We start from the raw sequence: 18014 nt of genomic DNA, 5'->3' as shown, positions 1-18014 counted from the left end.
GTTCCCCTGATCCCTTATTTGGATCCTCTACATTCCTCCTAAGAGGAATCATCCCATATTTTTCTCTTTCTTTTTTGCTTATTTCATTGAACATGATCCCTTCCAGCTCCATCCATGTTGCTGGGAATGGCATGAGTTTATCCTTTTTGATTACTGAGTAATGTTCCATTGTGTATATGTACCATATCTTCTTGATCCAGTCATATACTTTTGGGCATCTGATTGTTCCCATAGCTTACCTATTGTAAATAATGCTTCAATAAATATAGGCATGCATAAGCCTCAGTCTTATCATCTGTAAAGTGAGGACAGTGTCAGAGTAAATGGTAAAATTAAAAGCGCTCAGCTCCGGGGGTGGCATAGCCACAGATGCAGTGCTTTGTAGGCTGGCAGAGACTTCAAATGACTCTTCACCATCAAGTTCATGCTAAAGAGGCCTTTTCCCACAACCTGGGAGGACAGTGCAAGCTCCTTTCTCACCCAGATGCCCAGAAAGTTAGGCTTCGAATGAGCCTATGCAGCATCCCTGGAGACAAGCACATCATGGCCTGCTTCCGGGACCCTGCAACTAAGATGATCACAGACTGTGCTCTTTGCAAAAGTGCCACATCCCAGGGAGGGACCATTACCTTGCAGCTATCACACATTTTAATATTATATCGATTGGGCATGTAGGACTAACGTGACTTGTTCTAGCCAAATCAGTATATTACAACAATATTCCAACAGATGGAAGTAAAGTATCTGAGGAAGAGCATCTTTCTTCTAATATGCACGAAGACATGGCAAGAACTGGCTGGACCTGCCTCTGATCTTGTCCACTTACTCCCTCTGAGCACTTTCTCTTTTCTAAAAGCCTATGTCTACCCTAAGCCTCTGGATCACCAGGGCTTTCCAGACCACCATGGCGTCCACTTGCAGGGAAGGGGACCACACTGCCTCTCCTGGCGAGGTTCTGTGATGCTTACACTCACCTGGTGAACAGGTCTTGCCATCAGGCATCAGGTTGATGCCCGTGGGGCAGGTACAGCTGAAGCCGCTCGGAGCTGGGGACCGAAGACACAGGTGGCTGCAGCCGCCGTTCCCCACAGCACATGGCGTGGACACTGGGGAGAGAGGTGGGGGTCAGTAGGGAGCACTAATGCAGGAGATGGCCAAGGAGAAATCAGAGTGGACTGGAGGTTGCTCACCGGGGGGCCGCTGGCGGTGGAAGACGTGGATGTCCATAAGGTTCTCCAAATTCTCCTGCAGGGTCTCCCGATCTAGCCCCGTAAGTCGGTCGGCGCTCTGGATACTCTTGGTCTGCCAGTCAGTCCAGTAGATGCGCTCGCCATAGAGGGTCAGCCCAAAGGGGTGGGGGAGCTGGCTTCCGATCAGCACCTGCCGGGCCCCGGCACTTGTATCAGCCCCAGCTATGGCCGACAGGACAGAGTGGGGTCGACAGCTTGGGCTGGGAGCTGAACGCAGCTTTGCCATCACCATCTGCTGTGTGACCTTGAGCAAGAGCTTGGTATAAAATCTCTCTGCGCCCTGCAGTCCCTGGTGTGAGCACGACAGGGTCTGGACCCAAGGGCAGTCTGATGACTGATAGGATCATGCACTATTTCCATAAAACCTCACTGTGTCTCTGCACAAATCACTTTAATAGTAAAAAAGCAACTAGAGCAACTTTACAGTGGACAGCGCTTTGACACTGCCATAATGTTGTCATCGCCAAAATGAGACAAGCTGTCACTGGGCCTGCCGGTGTGAGACCCTGAGAAGTTCAGGACGAGGCACCCCACATGCGGTAGGTCCGTCCCAAACACTACATCTCATCACAAGGAAAAATTTGATGCATAGGGGGTTCTTTCCTAGATGATAATTGACATTTATCTTTTTCTTTTTTAAAAAAAAAAAGTGTTTACTTATTTGTGCATACAGAACTGGGGTATAAGCCAGAGGTGCAGGGGCGGTGAGAGGAGTCACCAGAGACAGAGTGGGGAGCAGAGCAGGCAGATCAGCGAGGTGCACTGCTGAGGAGAGCAGCAGGTGAGAAAGGAGAGGGGTCTGCCGTGCCATGTGGGTCACCTGGGGACAGGATCAAACTCGCACTGAAGCAGCTGCAGCTCACTTGCAGTGCTGTGTCCTAACCCATTGCACCACCAGGGAGGGCCCAACACTTCTCTTTTTCAATACAAAATATTTCAATCCCTAATTTCTTTTCATCGCCCAGCAGCAGGGTGTCTGTGCTCTCTGTACTCTGGAGGACTGTCACAGCCTCAGAGAAAGAGCACCTATGCCACACTGGGCCCTCCCAGACCCTGTCCATTGCCAGTCAGGGAGTGCTAGAGGGTGTCAGTGCTGGTGGGGGGAGGGGGGGAGTGCCTAAGCACCACCCTACCTTCCTCTTGCTGCCGTCCAGCCCAGCGAATTCAATGGTCTTCATGCCGGCATCAGCCCAGTACAGCCGTTGGGACCCATAGTCAATGGCTAGTCCGTTAGGCCAGGTCAGATTAGAAGAGATGATGACCTGGCGACCTGAGGCATCCATGCCAGCTCGCTCAATCTTGGGGCTGGCACCCCAGTCAGTCCAGTACATGTACCTGGGCACAGGTAAGGGAGGTCTTACAAGGCTTCCTGCCAATACCCAGCAGGGACTCTGGGTAAACCTCAGGGTTTCTGCTTGCAAGAGCTGCCTCAACCTCCTGTCTGAGGATTATTGGCATAATCCACTAAGGAGACACTGGAGCTATCTAACCAGCTGAACAAACTAAGTTATAAAACAGTATAAACCCAAAACCACCACCACCACCATCAATGAGTGTATATATATATATATATATATATATACACACACACACATGCATTGAGAAAAACCTGGAAATAAACCCTAAAAGGCTGATGGTAGTTATAGGGACTCTTGACTTTCTACAGGTTTGTTTTGAGGCATAGTTCTAGTTCTGTTTGGTAAGCAGAGTAATAATACCAATAAGAGAAGAAGAGCAAATTTAAAAAGATCCCTTGTCCATAGAGGAGACAGAGCGTCTCTATGCTCTAGGTTCCTACAGCTGCCCATGTGACTCCCGCTGCCCCCCCCCCCCCCGACCTCTCCAGCACTCAGATCTGAACCACAAATGGAGCCCATTCCAGAGGGGGAGCTGCTCACCCGCCCATGGGTTCCACTACGATGTCCCGGGGACGGTCAAGGTTCTCCCAGATGAGGACGGTCCTCATGCTGCCGTCTGGGTTTGCCACTTCAATCCGGTCCGTCCCTATCGAGAAACAGAAGTCAAAGATCTTCACTCTGGTCTCAGTCACTCCCTCTACCATGCCCAGTAGGGAGCATGGCAAGCAGTAGGTGCTCAAGAAATATTTTGTCCTTGATATAGAAGTGGACAGTGAACTTCAAGGAAGTGACCAGTGCCATCCTTCAAAGAGCAAGGCTTCTTGAACACAAGCAACTCACTCTGTCTCGTAACATTAGGAGGTTCTTCTCAGACTTCAGTATAGCACAAGGATCAGACAACATGCTCAAATAGATTCCTGAACTTAACCCACAAAGATTCTCCCTCAGCAGGACTGCAATAGGGCCCAAGAACTTGCATGTTTAACAAGTCCCAAGGTGATGCTGACACTGTTGGTCCAGGGACCACGCTTTGAGTAGCTCTGGCAGTGGCCTAGCTTCTCACATTCATCTGGTTAGTAGAAAACACGTATTTTACCAGGACAGTGATGGGAGGAAAATCCCAGGGCAGTTTTCTTATCTGAGGTGCCTCACGACATTCCCAAGCTTTAAGCTACACGGAAGAGGATGCTGCCATTTCATTGGCAAATGCCAAAGCCTCAAACCTTCAGCTCTGCAGCAGTCCCACCACTTCTGACCCATCCAGGACTTCGGGTCAAGAGGCAAGGGGTCGGAGGAGCACTGGGACCCTTCTACAGAGAACAGGGTTTTAAATGCAGAACCCCAGGATGCCAGGTCACGTCTGCTCTGTACATACCCGCATCTGTCCAGTACAGCTTGTTGGTGACCCAGTCAATGGCCAGGCCTGCTGGGCTCTCCAAACTGGTATCCACTACCACCTGGGCAGGAAGCAAAGCTGCATCATCAACTGAGCTTGCACCCCAGCTCTGGGGCCCAAACCACCAATTCTCAGGCTGGCAAAGGTAGAAGCCCTGACCCAGGAGAGGGTGGAGCCCACCCGCCACCTCTGCCCTCCCGCGGGCTGGGTCCGCAAGGGCCCTACCTCCTGTCCTGTTCCATCCCACTTGGCCCTACTGATGGTGTCAGTGCTGACGTCTGTCCAGTACACATGGTCATCCCGGGAGTCCCAGTCAAGGGCCACAGCACTGCGCACGTCAGCCAGTGGGATGACATCGTCGGACAGGTCCTCTGTGTCGAAGCTGATCCGACGGATGTCCATCCTTCGGGCAAAAAGCAGGAACTTGTCAAGACCTGATCAAAGGCCGAAAGGGGTCTGCTTTTAATGCTCTAAATCCAAGAACATGACAGACACAGATGCTCACCTGTGTGACATCTGGTTCAATCACACTTCCTGGGGCCTGGGACCCACCACCTGTGCCACCTCAGACCCGGGGGAACTGGCAACCCGTGCTGGCAGAATTGGATGTTAGGCCCAAATAGGCTCTACCCAGGGTCTCAGAGGCAGCCTGTGTGTCTGTCAGCTGTCACCTGCTCCTCTCCTCCAGGGCACTGGCTAGATCACCGTCAGCTCCACCAGGACCTCTCTGCCTTCCTGTCTGCTTCTGTGTCTGCTGCTCCACTCCCTCGCGAGACCCCTCCCTCTTGCGCCTTCTTGACGACACTGGCCAAGGAAGACTATTTAAGGAGCAGTTACTCCTTGCTAGGCCCCAGTTACTAAGCTGTTTTAAGTCTTGCTTTAAGCCGTAAGGGCTCTCACAGCAACACTTTGAGGTTCAGGTTTTTCTCATTTCATTTTCTAGATAAGCAACACTGAGACTAAGACTTGGTCAGTAAGTAGGGATCCCCTAGTTACAAACACCAAGTGGGGATCTGAGCTCAGGTCTGACACCGAGTGGGAGCTACGGCCCCTCCCCTGCACAGCTTCTTCCCAGCAAGCTCTTCCTAGCCCAGGCTCTGCTTCTGTCCCGTCCGAGTGTTTCCTAGAGCACTTCTCTACCTGGAAAGGCGCTCCCTGCCTACCCTGCCCAGCTCTCCTTTTAAGCTTAGGGAGCCCCATAAGGGAAGCCCCTCGGGAAGCCTCATGCATCTCAGGCAATAGGAGAGGCACCAGCACACCAGACAGCGCGGAACCAGGTTCTTAACAATGTTTGTGAGATGAATATCGCCCTTATTTCTCTGGGCAATTTCCCTAATCTCCCTCTTTGGAAAGGACCCAGGTTCTAAGAGAGGTTTGATTTTAACCAGGGATAAGAGGGCCACTGGGGACAGAGTAGTAAACCAGAGAAGCTGCTGAAGTGTGAGGAGTTGTCCCAGGCCCCTGGCTGGAGGTCTGGGCCTGGACCATTCTCTGGGCTCTTCTTAGGAAAAGTCACCTGTGACTCTGAGCTAGACAGAGCCACTCTCTCGAGCTGGTGCCCCTGGAGGAGCGCCAAAGAATCCAAAGTTACAGTTTGGGAAGCAAGCAAGGATTCCTGTTTACTCTTCAGTGTTTACTCTTTAGACACATCTGTGCTGGGTCTGAATTTACAAACATCAACCGAAGTTCTAAGCTTGGGTCTCTGGCTGGAAGAAAGTCTGTAAGAGGGTGAGATAAAGGTAAAGGGGAAGGAAAGCTTTTCCTACTTTCTAGCAACAGGGAACCCTCTTTCTGGAAGCCTCTTGCTGGCTACAGAGAAAGCATCCTGTGAAATGAGCTCAAGCCTGGTCACAGGCGAGCACCCTTGACTGGGTGCTTCGCTAAGCTTCAGCTACCTGCTGCTGAGCCCTCGGCCCTCAAATTTGATAGCGAGACCCTCAACCTCATAATTGGTCCCTGTTCGGGGGGTCCTGAGAAACCTGACTCTTCCCCATGACAGGCAGCTCCCCAAACTCCATCGCTTGCTGCCTCCACGGACCCTTACAAGGCACATCCCATTGAGGCAGGTGTCCCGACCACTTACTCTGGGCACAGGCGTGGCTGCTGATCTTGCGGAAGCCGGTGGGGCAGGCACAGGTGTAGTTCTGGCCACTGGGAAGACACAGGTGGGTGCAGCCTCCATTGTTGTCCCCACAGCGGTTTTTCCCTGCTCAAAGAGCCCAGAGCGAGAGGGTCACGAAAGAGCAAAGGTCGGCACAGGAGGCCCCAAGGTTAGTGAGTATGGGTTGAGCTACTATGTCAGCTCCCTAGAGGGAGGAACTGTGTCGTACTATTTTTTAGCTCCCAGCTGCAATGCAGGAGATACATGGCACACAGGTGATGCCCTGTACGTGCTGGTGTGAATTAGACCATGAGAGATGCTCACTGTCTTCATGGGTCAGATGCTGCACCGCCCTAAAGGTCCAGCAGAGGGCAGAATGAGCCCATGTCATAGCAGACCTCAAACTGTCCCCACCAGAAATAAGGGCAATTGTGACAGGTGCAGGAAAGATCTCAGAGGCACCAGCAGAGTCTCACCAGGAGGGAAGCTTTTTACCTGCAGGCTGGCGCTGGGGATGCAAGGTGTGGATGTCCATAGGGAAGTGGAGTTTGTTGCGAATGATCTCCTGGTTCTTGCCAGTAAATTTGTTGGCACTGTTGATGCTTTTGGTGTGCCAGTCTGTCCAGTACAGGCTGTCTTCAAACACCGTAATGGCAAAAGGATGTGGGAGGCCTGGGGAAAGTCCAGGAGGAACTCAGTCCCGACCGACATGGCCTGCCCTGGCCCTTGGGCCCAGGCCTGGCAATCGCACAAACCTCATCTTTGCCAATAATCTCGGGCCGGGACAGGGGATGGAGATAAGAAATGAAGGAGAGTGGATGCAGGGCCTCACCCTGGCTAATGACAGCCTTGCGATGACTCCCGTCCAGATTGGCCCTCTCGATGACATGATGCTTAGCATCCACCCAGTACATGCGGCGTCCGGCATAGTCAATGGTGAGGCCATTGGGCCAGAAGAGATGGGTGTCAGCAATGATGCGGCGCCCAGAGCCATCCATGCTGGAGGCCTCGATGCGGGGGGTGTTGCCCCAGTCTGTCCAGTATATGGTCCTAGGAAGAGAAAAGGCACCTGAGAGGCAGGCAGGCGGGTTGGTAATCAGGCAGGGGGCTTTTTTTTCATTAAACCAGGGAACTCCAGGCCCTCCCTGGTAGTAGAACAGGTTAGGACACAGCACTGCAAGCTGGTCGCAGCCACCTCAGTGCCAGTTCCATCCCTGGCCCCAGAGGTGACCCACATGGCACAGCTGACCTCTGCTGACCCACCCGCTGCTCCCCTCAGCAGTGTACTTCATCAGCCAGCCTGTTCTGCTCCCCACTTTGTCTCTGGTGAAGCCTCTCACTGCCCCTGCACCTCTGGCCTGTAACCAGTTCTGTATGCACAAATAAATAAATCTTAAGAAAAAAAAACACCAGGAAACTCCAACTGGTAGGAGACATATCCTGTTGGCCCATTGAGTGTTATTTAAATATTTGAATTCAAATGCCTCTAGATAGAGTGTTTATTCATAAAACAAATAAATTATTTTAGAGTATCTGCTATGGGCAGGGTGTGCACACAAGTACATACACACACTGACATACACAAAGTGTATTTTAAAATAACTGACCTATACCTGCGGGGTCTTAGAAGACACTCCCCCTCAATTACTGATTGCACTCACTGTTTAAGTCAGATGCTAAGGACTTCCACTTCAGGAGACTTCTAATAATAGTAATGATCACTGTTAATTTTTATTCTGCGCTAGTAATAAAAATTCTCAAACACCCACCCACCACTTAATCAGTGTGTAGCATGTCATTTAAAATGAGTCTCATTTCAGGTGAGTGAAGTGGGTGAGGGAGCTCAATAGGTACAAATTCCCAGTTGTAAAACAAATAAGTCACAAGATGTAATGTACAACATACAGTTAATTATACTTTTTTTTTGCACAATTGAAAGGTGCTAAGTGAGACTGTAGAAGTTCTAAACACAAGAAAAAATTGCAACTACTGCATGTTGAACGCTGGGGTAAGCACATGGAAGTGCAGGCAGGCTTCGTTTCCTTGCACTTTGCAGATATTGTATTTTTTAAAAGATTTACTTATTTATGCTTGCAAGATCTGGGGTGTAGGCCAAAGGTGTGGGGGGTGACAGGATTCACCAGAGACAGAGTGAGGAGCAGAACAGGCAGATGGACTGAAATCTACTGCTGAGGGGAGCAGCAGGTGGTACAGCAGAGGTCAGCTGTGCCATGTGGGTCAGCTCCCTGACTGGGGATGGAACGCCTGCCGACAGCTTCATAGTGCTGAGACTTACCCCCTTGGGCCACCAGGGAGGCCCAGACATTGTTTTTTTTTTTTAAACAAATGGAGGGGCTAGTGGCAACCTGAGTCAAGCAGGTCTCTTGATGCCACTTCTCCAACAGCCTATGCACATCTCACATCTGTGTCACATTTAATGAAGGTGTGTGCATTATCTCATTAGACCTAATGTTCTCATACACTCAATAGACCACAGAAAAGTGTAAATAAAACCTCGAATGTAAATAAGGCATCGAGAAACCAAAATCTTTGCGAGATTGGCTTTAGGGCAATAGTGGCTTTATGCCCGGGGTCTGGCATGGCACTGTGGTGCCAGCTCTGGGGCTGTGCCTGTGTATGTAAGTGCCAAGTCATCATCATGCCACGTGCCTGAAACTAGTAGAAAGTTATGTGTCAATTACAGCTCAATTTAATTACTGCACCCAATGTAATCTTCACTGAGCTCTCTGGTAGGTACTTTTTTTCTTAACCACCCATTTAGAAATGAGTAAACAGAGGCAGAGAGAGATGAACTAGCCTCAGGCCACACCACCGGTTACTGCAGAGCCAGGACTGGAATCCAGCAGTGCTTGCTGGCAGAGTCCACGCTGTCCTCACCACCCTGAGGATGCCTGCCATTTAGGGGGTCTGGATGGGCTGGGAACTGTCCCTCCAGGTTTCGAGAGGAATTTGGAAGCTTGAGCAACAACTCACCCTTCCATGGGGTGCAGGGCAATGGCACGGGGCTTCTCCAGGTTTTGCCACAGCAGCACCTTCCGGTGGGCCCCGTCCAGGTTGGCTACCTCGATCCTCGACGTCCCCGAGTCGGTCCAGTAGAGTTTGTCATGAACCCAGTCTACAGCCAGGCCACCTGGTAGAGAGAGGCATGTCCGCTCAGGCCCCTCTGAGCCAAACTCTTGCTCAAAGTGGCTTCCTGAGCCAGGTATGGTCTACCCTCTTCACATGTAGCCACTCAAGTCATTATCACAACCGCCTGGTAGCTGGGTACTATCACCCCCAAAAGATGAGAAACCCAAGCACAGAGAAGGCAGGGTCAGGCATCTCCTCACAGCCACTCATCTCCCACTGCTTGAGTTTTGGCTCCCGGGCCACAGCTTGGCCCCCTCTGTACTGGCTTGGGGTGCAGCAGTGCTGTGCAGAGTCACCCAGACACCCCATGAGCATTAGCGTCAGAAGCGTCCATGCCCAACCCTACCTACGTCACCTGCCCATCGAACAGCCTGAGGTTGCAGATGGAGCTGTGGGTTAGGCCTGTAACACTCAGCTGCATCACCCAGGTCCACGAGAATAGTCTTTATAACTATGCAATCAAATTCAGAATTTAGCTGGACACTAAAAGGCCAACAGAGAAGTGGCGCGGCCATCTGCCCATCTCTGATTTTGAATTGTTACCTCCAGGAAAAATGGTCCCCTGACTCTCACTGATTAAACGCAGTGAAAGGTGATTGTTACAATCTGAACCTATAACATTCTGAAAACAGACCAGTTTCAATCTGAGTTCTATCCAGGATCCCACTGGCCGAAAGGGGAACGGGCTGCCCCAGGCCGGCCGACCGCCGCGGGCTCCTGCACGTGTATGGCCCAGCCCTACCTGGGCTCTCCAGCCCCGTGGACACCACCTCCTCCACGTTGCTGCCATTGAGGTTGGCCCGGAGGATCCGGTCCAGGGTGACGTCCGACCAGAAGACTAGCTCGCGCCGGTGGTGGAAGTCGAGGGCGATGGCGTTCTCCAGGTTGTTGAGCAGCAGCGTGTACTCGGAGCGGTGCGGCAGCACCTGCCGGATGTCGATGCGGTTGGCGAACAGCAGCACGGGCTCCGGCCCTGGCAGAGAAACGAGCCCTGGTACCCACGGCAGCGCCCCAGCTCATCGCTGGCCGGCTAGGCCGTCCCGAGCCAGTGGCCTTGGCGTTAGAAGGGTGGGAGCCTGCAAGCTGAACTTGCCCGCCCCGTGCCACGGCACCCCAGCACGACTTTTCTTGGAGTTCAAAATGGAGCAACATGGGGCTCAAAGCTCCATTGTCCTGAGATACTCACTTCTAGGCCGCCCTGCAAAGCCCTGAGCACTGGGGCCCCTGGCTGTCTCCACCCGGTCCCCAGCCCACCAGGTGAACGCCCACACGCCTTACCCAGAGCCTTGCAGCTGCGCCGGTCAGGCCGGAGCTCGTAGCCTGCTTCACACCAGCACTGGAAAGCTCCTTCGCTGTTGCTGCAGCCCTGGCTACAGTACCCCTCCTCGGCACATTCATTCACATCTGCGAGGACCAGCTGGGTCAGGCGCCCCATCCTCCCTCCTCTGCTGCCATCCTCCCTCCCCAACTCCCGGGCTGACTAGCTGCTTTCTAGCCCACCACCCATCTTCTTTCCAGGCCTAGAACAAGGGGCCAAGGGCCTCAAGATCAGGCCAAGCTGGGCCAGAATCCCAGTTCTGTGACTCGCCTGCTCTGTGGCCTTCAATAATTATTTGACATCTCTGAGCTTCAGTTTCCTCATCTGTGAAATGGGAGGGATTACAAGCCCTCTTCCCAGGGTTACGCTGCTGCTGCTGAACCGGAGCCCATCGATCCATGGCCTGCCCCAGGGCCACACCGCTGTCTCTCAGCTGCCCCGGCCCAGCATCCTGGCCTGCCCCAAACCAGACCCCCGCTCACCCTGGCACAAGCGCCCGTCCTCGGTGAGCCGGTAGCCGGTATGGCAGGTACACTGCACTGCCCCCCGCACCATCTGGCACTTCTGGGCACAGCCGCCGTTGTTAACATTGCAGTTCTCTTCACCCGTCCGAGGCCCTGTGCCAGCCAAGCCAGAGATGGGAGTTGAGCCCAGAATCCTCCCCCAGACAGCCAACTTGGCATTCTACCTGGACCACGAAGAACAGCTCCTGAGGCTGCGAGAGTCCCCGGGGAAGATTTTTTTGAACCGTATGGGTGGGGCTCAGCCACCAAGCCCGGGCGGGGCCTCCCACCGGACACTCACGGCAGTGCTGCTGCGGGCTCTCGTCACTGCCGTCCCCACAGTCGTCCACCCCGTTACACAGCTTCCTCTGCCCAATGCAGCGCCCGTTCCAACACAAGAACTGGTCTGAGGCACACTGCGGGCTTCCTAGAGATGGTGGGTGGGCGGGGTGGGGGAGGCAGAGCCAGGTCAGGGCAGGGCAGGGCTTGGGTCAGCCGAAGGAGGGGAGCCTGTCATTTTCTAGGGCAAGCTGGAGACAGATGAGACAAGGTGGGAGGGTCGGGGTCCCGGGCAGGAAACAGCTCAGACAGGGCTGGCTCAGTGTCTGCAGTGTTTTCTCCCCAGGACACCACCCTGGGCCGGCGAGGCCTGTGGGGCAGAGTGAGAGAGTGCATGCTTGCGCCAGGCACCGGGTGGGGCTCAGGGAGCGGGCACAGGGGCATCAGCCACAGAGAGCCAGGCTTGCTCACGAGGCCAGAGCAACAGGCGCTGGCTGTGTGCGCTGGAATGTGTTCCTGGCCCTACCGCTGTGGTTCGATGGATGCACCCCGGATTTGACACTGACGACCAAGATGGCAGGGAAAATCCGAGCCACGGGCCAGAGCTGACTGAAGTATCCCCTGGGCACGTCAGCGGACCGACAGCAGTGAAGCTTCTCTCCATCCCTGCCTGCCACCCCAACTGCAGGCTAAAGGGCCCCCGATGCCCTCGGAGACTGCACCTGTGTTCTCACAGTTCTCTTCATCGCTGTTGTCTGCACAGTCGTCTTCCCCATCGCAACGCCAGGACAGGCGGACGCAGCGGCCAGACCGACAGCGGAACTGCTCCGCCGTACACATAGAGGTGGCTGGGCAGGGCAAAGGTCTAGTGAGGGGGAGGTGCCACCGCAGCCCGCAACTCCACCTGCCGCTGAAGCGCCTCTTGCTGCCGGCGCTCAGCCACCAGCTCGGTGACACCCGTGTCACAGTCGCCATGGCATCTTTGTGCGACTGCAGATAAACGTGTCCTTTCCCCAAGGTGCTTTATAGTCATCTGCTGGAACACTGCCAGGAGGGTCCCTACAGCTAGTTACAGAAGACGCAGTACGTCTGCTACGTGACTGGCCGTCCCTGGGACACAGTGCGTCTGTGCTGTGACCACTGACACCCCTGGACGTGCCCCGTCCAACCAGGCTTCAAACTGTCACAGCGGAGCCTCTCTGAATGCGCAGCCCCTCACCCCTCCGGCAGCCTTCCTCCCACGCGGCCCCCACTCACTACAGTTGCGTTCATCGGACTGGTCGTCACAGTCGGTGTCTCCATCACAGTGCCAGCCTGCGTTGATGCACAGGCCACTGTCGCACATGAACTCCCCGGAGCGGCAGGGCTGGTGGGAGGCTGGAGGGATACAGCACTGTCTCCAGCGGGCCGTGCAGTGCTCCGTGGCGGAGCAGAAAGCCCTGGCCCCGGCATCCTGGCTCCTCTGCCCACGAGGGACCAGGGGTCCAGAGAGGCCTCCCTCATGCCCTTGTCCCAGCTGGCACCTATGCCATGCTCTCCCAGGAGTGGCGCCCAGCCGCCTGCCACCCCCTCGCCACCCCCTCCACCCAGCAGGCCAGGTACTCACAGCAGTCAGACTCGTCCGACCAGTCTCCACAGTCATCGTCGCCGTCACAGTGGTAGATGTCGAGGATGCAGCGGCCGTAGGCACACTGGAACTCCTCCAGGTTGCAGGGGGGTGCTGGCACTGCCGAAGCTGGAAGGGAGGCGACGGTGGGGAGGGGCACGGACCTAGGCCTGGCCGAGGGGGAGGGCCCTGGAGCCTCAAATGCCCACGCAGAGCGCGTTCCTCGAGTGAGGCGTGAGCAGTTTTCCCTCGGGACAACGCTTAGACACCCCATGTTCAGGGGGGCTAGGGAGACCTCCCTTCGCCCCGGAGTACCTACTCCCCAGCTCGCATCGGAGGGCTGAGCGACCGGCCCCTAAACACCCCCCGGCTCTGCCTACTGTCCACGCCCACTGCCCATGGCCCATCCATGCCCCTGTCCATGCACTGCCCAGCCTGGCCGCTGGCCCTCGGCAGGGAGCCCGCTGACCCAGCCTGGCCCGCCAGCCTGTGTCGGGGCCACTCACGACAGCTTTCCTCGTCAGAGCCATCTTTGCAGTCGGTGTCACCGTCACAGTACCAGTGCTCAGCGATGCAGCTCCCGTCGCTACAGCGGAATTCCTTGTCCGAGCACTTGCGCATGTCTGGGGGTTGCGGAGAGACCGCACTCCTGAGGCAACCACCTGCCAGCCTCCCTGACTCCCACCCTCATCACCCCCGGGTCTCCCCAGCTCTGCAAGGCACTACAGTCTCTGGGGAGAGCCTACGCTCTCACGACACTGGCCGCAGGCTCAGGTTTGGCAGTTCGGGGCAGAGGTCTGAACCACCCTGCTCCTGCCACCTGCCTCTGGCTGCTCCAGACCCTTGGGAGCAACTCAAGGATCAAGCAGCCCTAGAGCCACGGCCACTGTCCCCTCCCGCGGCCAGGACAGCCACCAGCCGAGCCGCCTGCCTCCTGGCACCTCCACTCACCACACTGCTCGTCGCTGTTGTCACCGCAGTCATTGTCACCGTCACAGTGCCACAGGCTTCGGATGCAGTAGCCGTTCTGGCAGGGGAACTCATCCTCCTCACACTCCCGGGGCGCTGTGGGCACAGGGCGGTCAGGCCGCTGCAGGCGGTGGGGGGCAGGGCCTGGCCGCTCAGCAGCAGCCGAGGGACCCGAAGGAGGTGGCTGCCTCTCAGGGACTTATCTGCCCAGAGAGGCGGGGAGAGCACAAGACCTAAGGGCTGACGTGGCCTCGCGCCCCCACCCCGGCCCCTCAGCACTCACGACAGTCCTGCTCGTCCGAGTCGTCCTCACAGTCGTTGTCCCCATCGCACACCCAGGAGCGGCGGATGCACTTGCCGTTGTCACAGTGGAAGTCCAGCGGGGAGCAGGTGGGCAGCACTAGTCAGGGAGAAGAAGGGAGAAGGGCATCCATCTGGCAAACTGCCTCGGGCAGCCCGGCGGGGCTGCAGGGCCACCCGCCACCCCTGCGGAGAGACTCCCCGCTGTCCTGTGTGTTAGCCGCCTGGGCCAGTGCAGAAGCTAAGCGGTGAGAGAAGCAGGAAGGAAGCGAGTCTTTGCAGGGGGTGGTGAGTGAGGGGCTGCAGGGGGGACACGCCCAGGAATGCAAAACCACTGAGAAAGCAGCAAGAAGAACACGAGCAAAAAAATTTGTCCACTGGGCCCTCCCTCGTGGTGCAAAGGGTTAAAGTGCAGCACTATGAAGCTATCACAGTCCCTGCAGCACGAGTTCGATCCCTGGCCAGGGAACTGACCCACAGGGCGCAGCAGACCTCTCCTGACCCGCCTGCTGCTCCCCTCAGCAGTGTATTTCAGTCCATCTGCCTATTCTGCTCCCCACTCTGTCTCTGGTGAATCCTCTCACTGCCCCTGCACCTCTGGCCTGTACTCCAGCTCTGTATGCATAAATAAACAAATCTCTTAAAAAAAAGGTATTGAGGGCCCGCCCTGGTGGCGCAGCAGGTTAAAGTGCAGCACTATGAAGCTAAAGCCACTTGGGCATGAGTTCGATCCCTGCCCCGGAGGTGACCACATGGCGAGGCAGACCTCTCCTGACTCGCCTGCTGCTCCCCTTGGCAGTGGACTTCGTCAGTCAGCCTGTTCTGCTCCCCGCTCTGTCTCTGGTGAATCCTCTCACCCCCTGCAGCTCTGGCCTGTACCAGAGGTATTTATGTATGCATAAAGAAATAACTCTTTAAACAAAGTGCTCACCCATCTCCCTTTTCCTCTTGTTAAATGATTGACAAAGCTGGGCTCTGTTCTAGAACTCATTACTTATCGCACCGAACACTGCAGTTACCTTCTCTGAGCTATCGGCTCTTTGAACAATGGAGATAATTATACTGGGCTCACAGACGTCTTTTGAGATAATGTCTATGAAAGTGCTACATGAAAGTGAGCTTTCACCATCATCACAATTAGCTGAAATGGTTATGGTTAATAAGGTCCAAGTTGTAGCTTTATTCTTATTAGGCTAATTAGCCACCCTCAGACACAGGTGCTGTGGGTTAGAGGCTGCACCCCTAAACCCAGACAACTGGCTCGGCAGAGATCCCTATATCTCTATGTCAAGACATCCCAGCCTGCTGTGCATATATCACTACACTTGAGGGGAGTTTTAAAGAGAATTATAAACTTTCTTACAGAGTTTATATAGTAGAAAAGATGAGATCAAGATCACGTAGCATAAACAAACAATGAGAGGAAAATCTGCACCCATGCACAGGCCGCACATTAGGAAACACAAACAAGCAATACAAATACACAAACACGTCTTCCCCCGAATACAGAGAGAAGTATTTCAAGAGACTACCTGTGACTTCAAGAACATTCTTTTTTTTAAAGTTCTATTTATTTATGCATACATAAATACCAGAGGCCTCTGGCTCCTACCAGAGGTGCAGAGAGGTGGGGATGGTGAGAGGATTCACCAGAGACAGAGCGGGGAGCAAAACAGGCCGGTCAACGAAGTACACTGCTGAGGGGAGCAGCGGGCGGGTCAGGAGGGGTCTGCCGCACCATGTGGGTCAGCTCCAGGGCTGGGATCGAACTCAGTGCTGCAGTGGCTGCTGATAGCCTCATGGAGCTGCACTTTAACCCGTTGTGCCACCAGGGAGGGCCCCAGAACGCTTTCTATAGTTGTTTCCAAGTTTGTTTTATTGGTTATAGGTCCATGACCAGACATGGGAGGACTGAAGTCATGTAAAACAAGACTGAAGTCATGTAAAACTTGTCACTACCTGCCACCCTGAGAGTCCCAGCACCTGGCAGCCGATGCACAGCACACGCCATCGCACCTCAGCCCTCGCCCCTGAGGCCCAGGTCCCTCTGCCACCCCGCGCCATGCCGCCACCCCGTCCCGTCCCGTGGGAAGGCTCTTACTGCAGCCGTCCTCGTCACTGTGGTCCCCACAGTCGTTGTCTCCGTCGCACTGCCACTGGGCGGGGATGCAGGTGCACTCGCCCAGGGCACTCACCGCACACGTGAAGTGGCTCCGACCACAGGCACACTCGGGGCTGCTGGCCAGGCCTGGGGGAGGGAAAAGGAATCAGTGAGGGCAGGCTCAGTCCCCACCCTACCAAGCCGGTTCCGAGGGCAGGGTCGAGAGGCCTCATGCAGAGACCCTGTCACCAGGGAGCCCTGGCACTGCAGGGACAGGTGGGCAATGGAACCATCTCTGGCCATCAGCGGTCAAGAGCACACCCTTTGCCTCTTGGTTCATGGAAACCAGCTTCCTTCCCTGCATTGTGTCTCCGGGACACCCAGAGAAAATGACCCCCCTGCCTGGGGGTCAGTGCTCTTGGGAAGACAAGCACAGGGCAGATGGGGTGAGGCACAGAAGCCTCTGTGTCCTTTCTTCCAAAGCTAGGTTCCTGCCTCTGTCCCTGACCAGGCCCTTGAAGATGTTGACCAGGGAGGGCAAGAAATACCAGTGGAATTAAAATGCTGGAGCCCCTTTAGGGAAAAAGAATCTGCACAGGGGATCGGGAAGCAGCGCTGGCTGGTTTGACACCCCTTTCCTTTTTAAAGATTTCTTTATTTGTGCATACAGAACTGAGGTACAGGCCAGAAGTGCAGGGGTGGTGAGAGGATTCACCAGAGACAGAGTGGGGAGCAGGACAGGCAGATGGACGAAGAACACTGCTGAGGGGAGCAGCGGGCGGGTCAGGAGAGGTCTGTTGCGCCACGCGGATCACCTCCACGCCCGGGGATCGAACTCGCGCTGAAGCAGTTGCAGCTGGCTTACAGTGCTGCATCCTAGCTCACTGCACCACCAGGGAGGGCCCATTGAACCCCCTTTTGAGAAAGCTGGCCAGGAAGCCTCAGGAGGCCTTACTCCAAGTCCAGTAGCACAGTTCTCTGCAAGCTTCTCTCCGAGTCTCTCGGGCAGAGCGACTGGGTGCATCAGGGGCCAGGGACAGATCTGTGGGACAGGCCAGCCTGGAGGAAGGACCAGGGGCAGCCCTTCCCCCGCTTCAGCAGCACGCAGTCGGGCTTCTCTGCCCCTGTCGAGCATCAAGCTATCTGCCTGGCCAAGTCCCACGACAGGCTGCTGTGCCCCCGCCCCAGCTTGCCCAGCAGGATGCCCGGGGACAGCGTGTGAATGGCTCAGTGCCCCTGCTCCAGCCTCAGCTGGAACAAAGGGCTCTGCCAGGGTCACTCTCCCCCTCCCAGCCTTCTCTAGCCCGCTGGGCTGCTGCAGCTGGGAAAGAAGGGGCCACCGCTCATAGCTCATCTCTCCCCTGCTTTTTTCTCTTTCCTCCTTTCAGCTGGGCCCTACCCTTGGCAAGGCAGGGGCAGGAAAGAGTCGGTTTCTACATTGCCACCCTCGTCCTGCCCAGTCGCTCCCTCTCAGATCCTCTCCTTGATGTTCATTCTCACCTCACATTGCCATTGAGTATTTAGTCCCCACTGAGTAGTTAGGCCCTGGAATGAAAAGGTATACGGCATCCCCTCCTAAAGCAAGGGGGCGGTCCTAGACCCTCTTCCCCTCCACTTCAACTCCCAGGATCAGTGTATTAGGCAGGGCTTCCTAACCTGCAGATGGATGGGTGTATGGGTGGG

The 18014-nt window shown here is 55.2% G+C and overlaps 1 protein-coding gene across 1 annotated transcript in view; it reads right to left on the bottom strand.

Annotated features, from left to right (window-relative positions):
* The window catches only part of LRP4 (low density lipoprotein receptor-related protein 4), a 55701-nt gene that overhangs the window by 19222 nt on the left and 18465 nt on the right, over positions 1-18014 (bottom strand). Inside the window, exons 3-23 of the mRNA XM_012725182.1 lie at positions 16332-16478; positions 14214-14330; positions 13913-14026; positions 13468-13584; positions 12962-13090; positions 12613-12732; positions 12078-12203; positions 11378-11503; positions 11056-11190; positions 10534-10659; positions 9998-10228; positions 9100-9256; positions 6938-7155; positions 6601-6777; positions 6088-6210; positions 4230-4438; positions 3984-4065; positions 3149-3254; positions 2384-2585; positions 1191-1380; positions 975-1106 (exon numbers count right to left, since the gene is read on the bottom strand). Of these exons, the coding sequence (XP_012580636.1) occupies positions 975-1106; positions 1191-1380; positions 2384-2585; positions 3149-3254; positions 3984-4065; positions 4230-4438; positions 6088-6210; positions 6601-6777; positions 6938-7155; positions 9100-9256; positions 9998-10228; positions 10534-10659; positions 11056-11190; positions 11378-11503; positions 12078-12203; positions 12613-12732; positions 12962-13090; positions 13468-13584; positions 13913-14026; positions 14214-14330; positions 16332-16478 (3084 nt within the window). The remainder of the gene's footprint in view (positions 1-974; positions 1107-1190; positions 1381-2383; positions 2586-3148; positions 3255-3983; positions 4066-4229; positions 4439-6087; positions 6211-6600; positions 6778-6937; positions 7156-9099; positions 9257-9997; positions 10229-10533; positions 10660-11055; positions 11191-11377; positions 11504-12077; positions 12204-12612; positions 12733-12961; positions 13091-13467; positions 13585-13912; positions 14027-14213; positions 14331-16331; positions 16479-18014) is intronic.

Source organism: Condylura cristata, unplaced genomic scaffold (assembly GCF_000260355.1).
Source record: "Condylura cristata isolate star-nosed mole 26May11 unplaced genomic scaffold, ConCri1.0 scaffold00015, whole genome shotgun sequence".
Lineage (NCBI taxonomy): Eukaryota > Metazoa > Chordata > Mammalia > Eulipotyphla > Talpidae > Condylura > Condylura cristata.
Note: the sequence above shows the minus strand (reverse complement) of the source record. Positions and strands in the feature narration are given on the sequence as shown.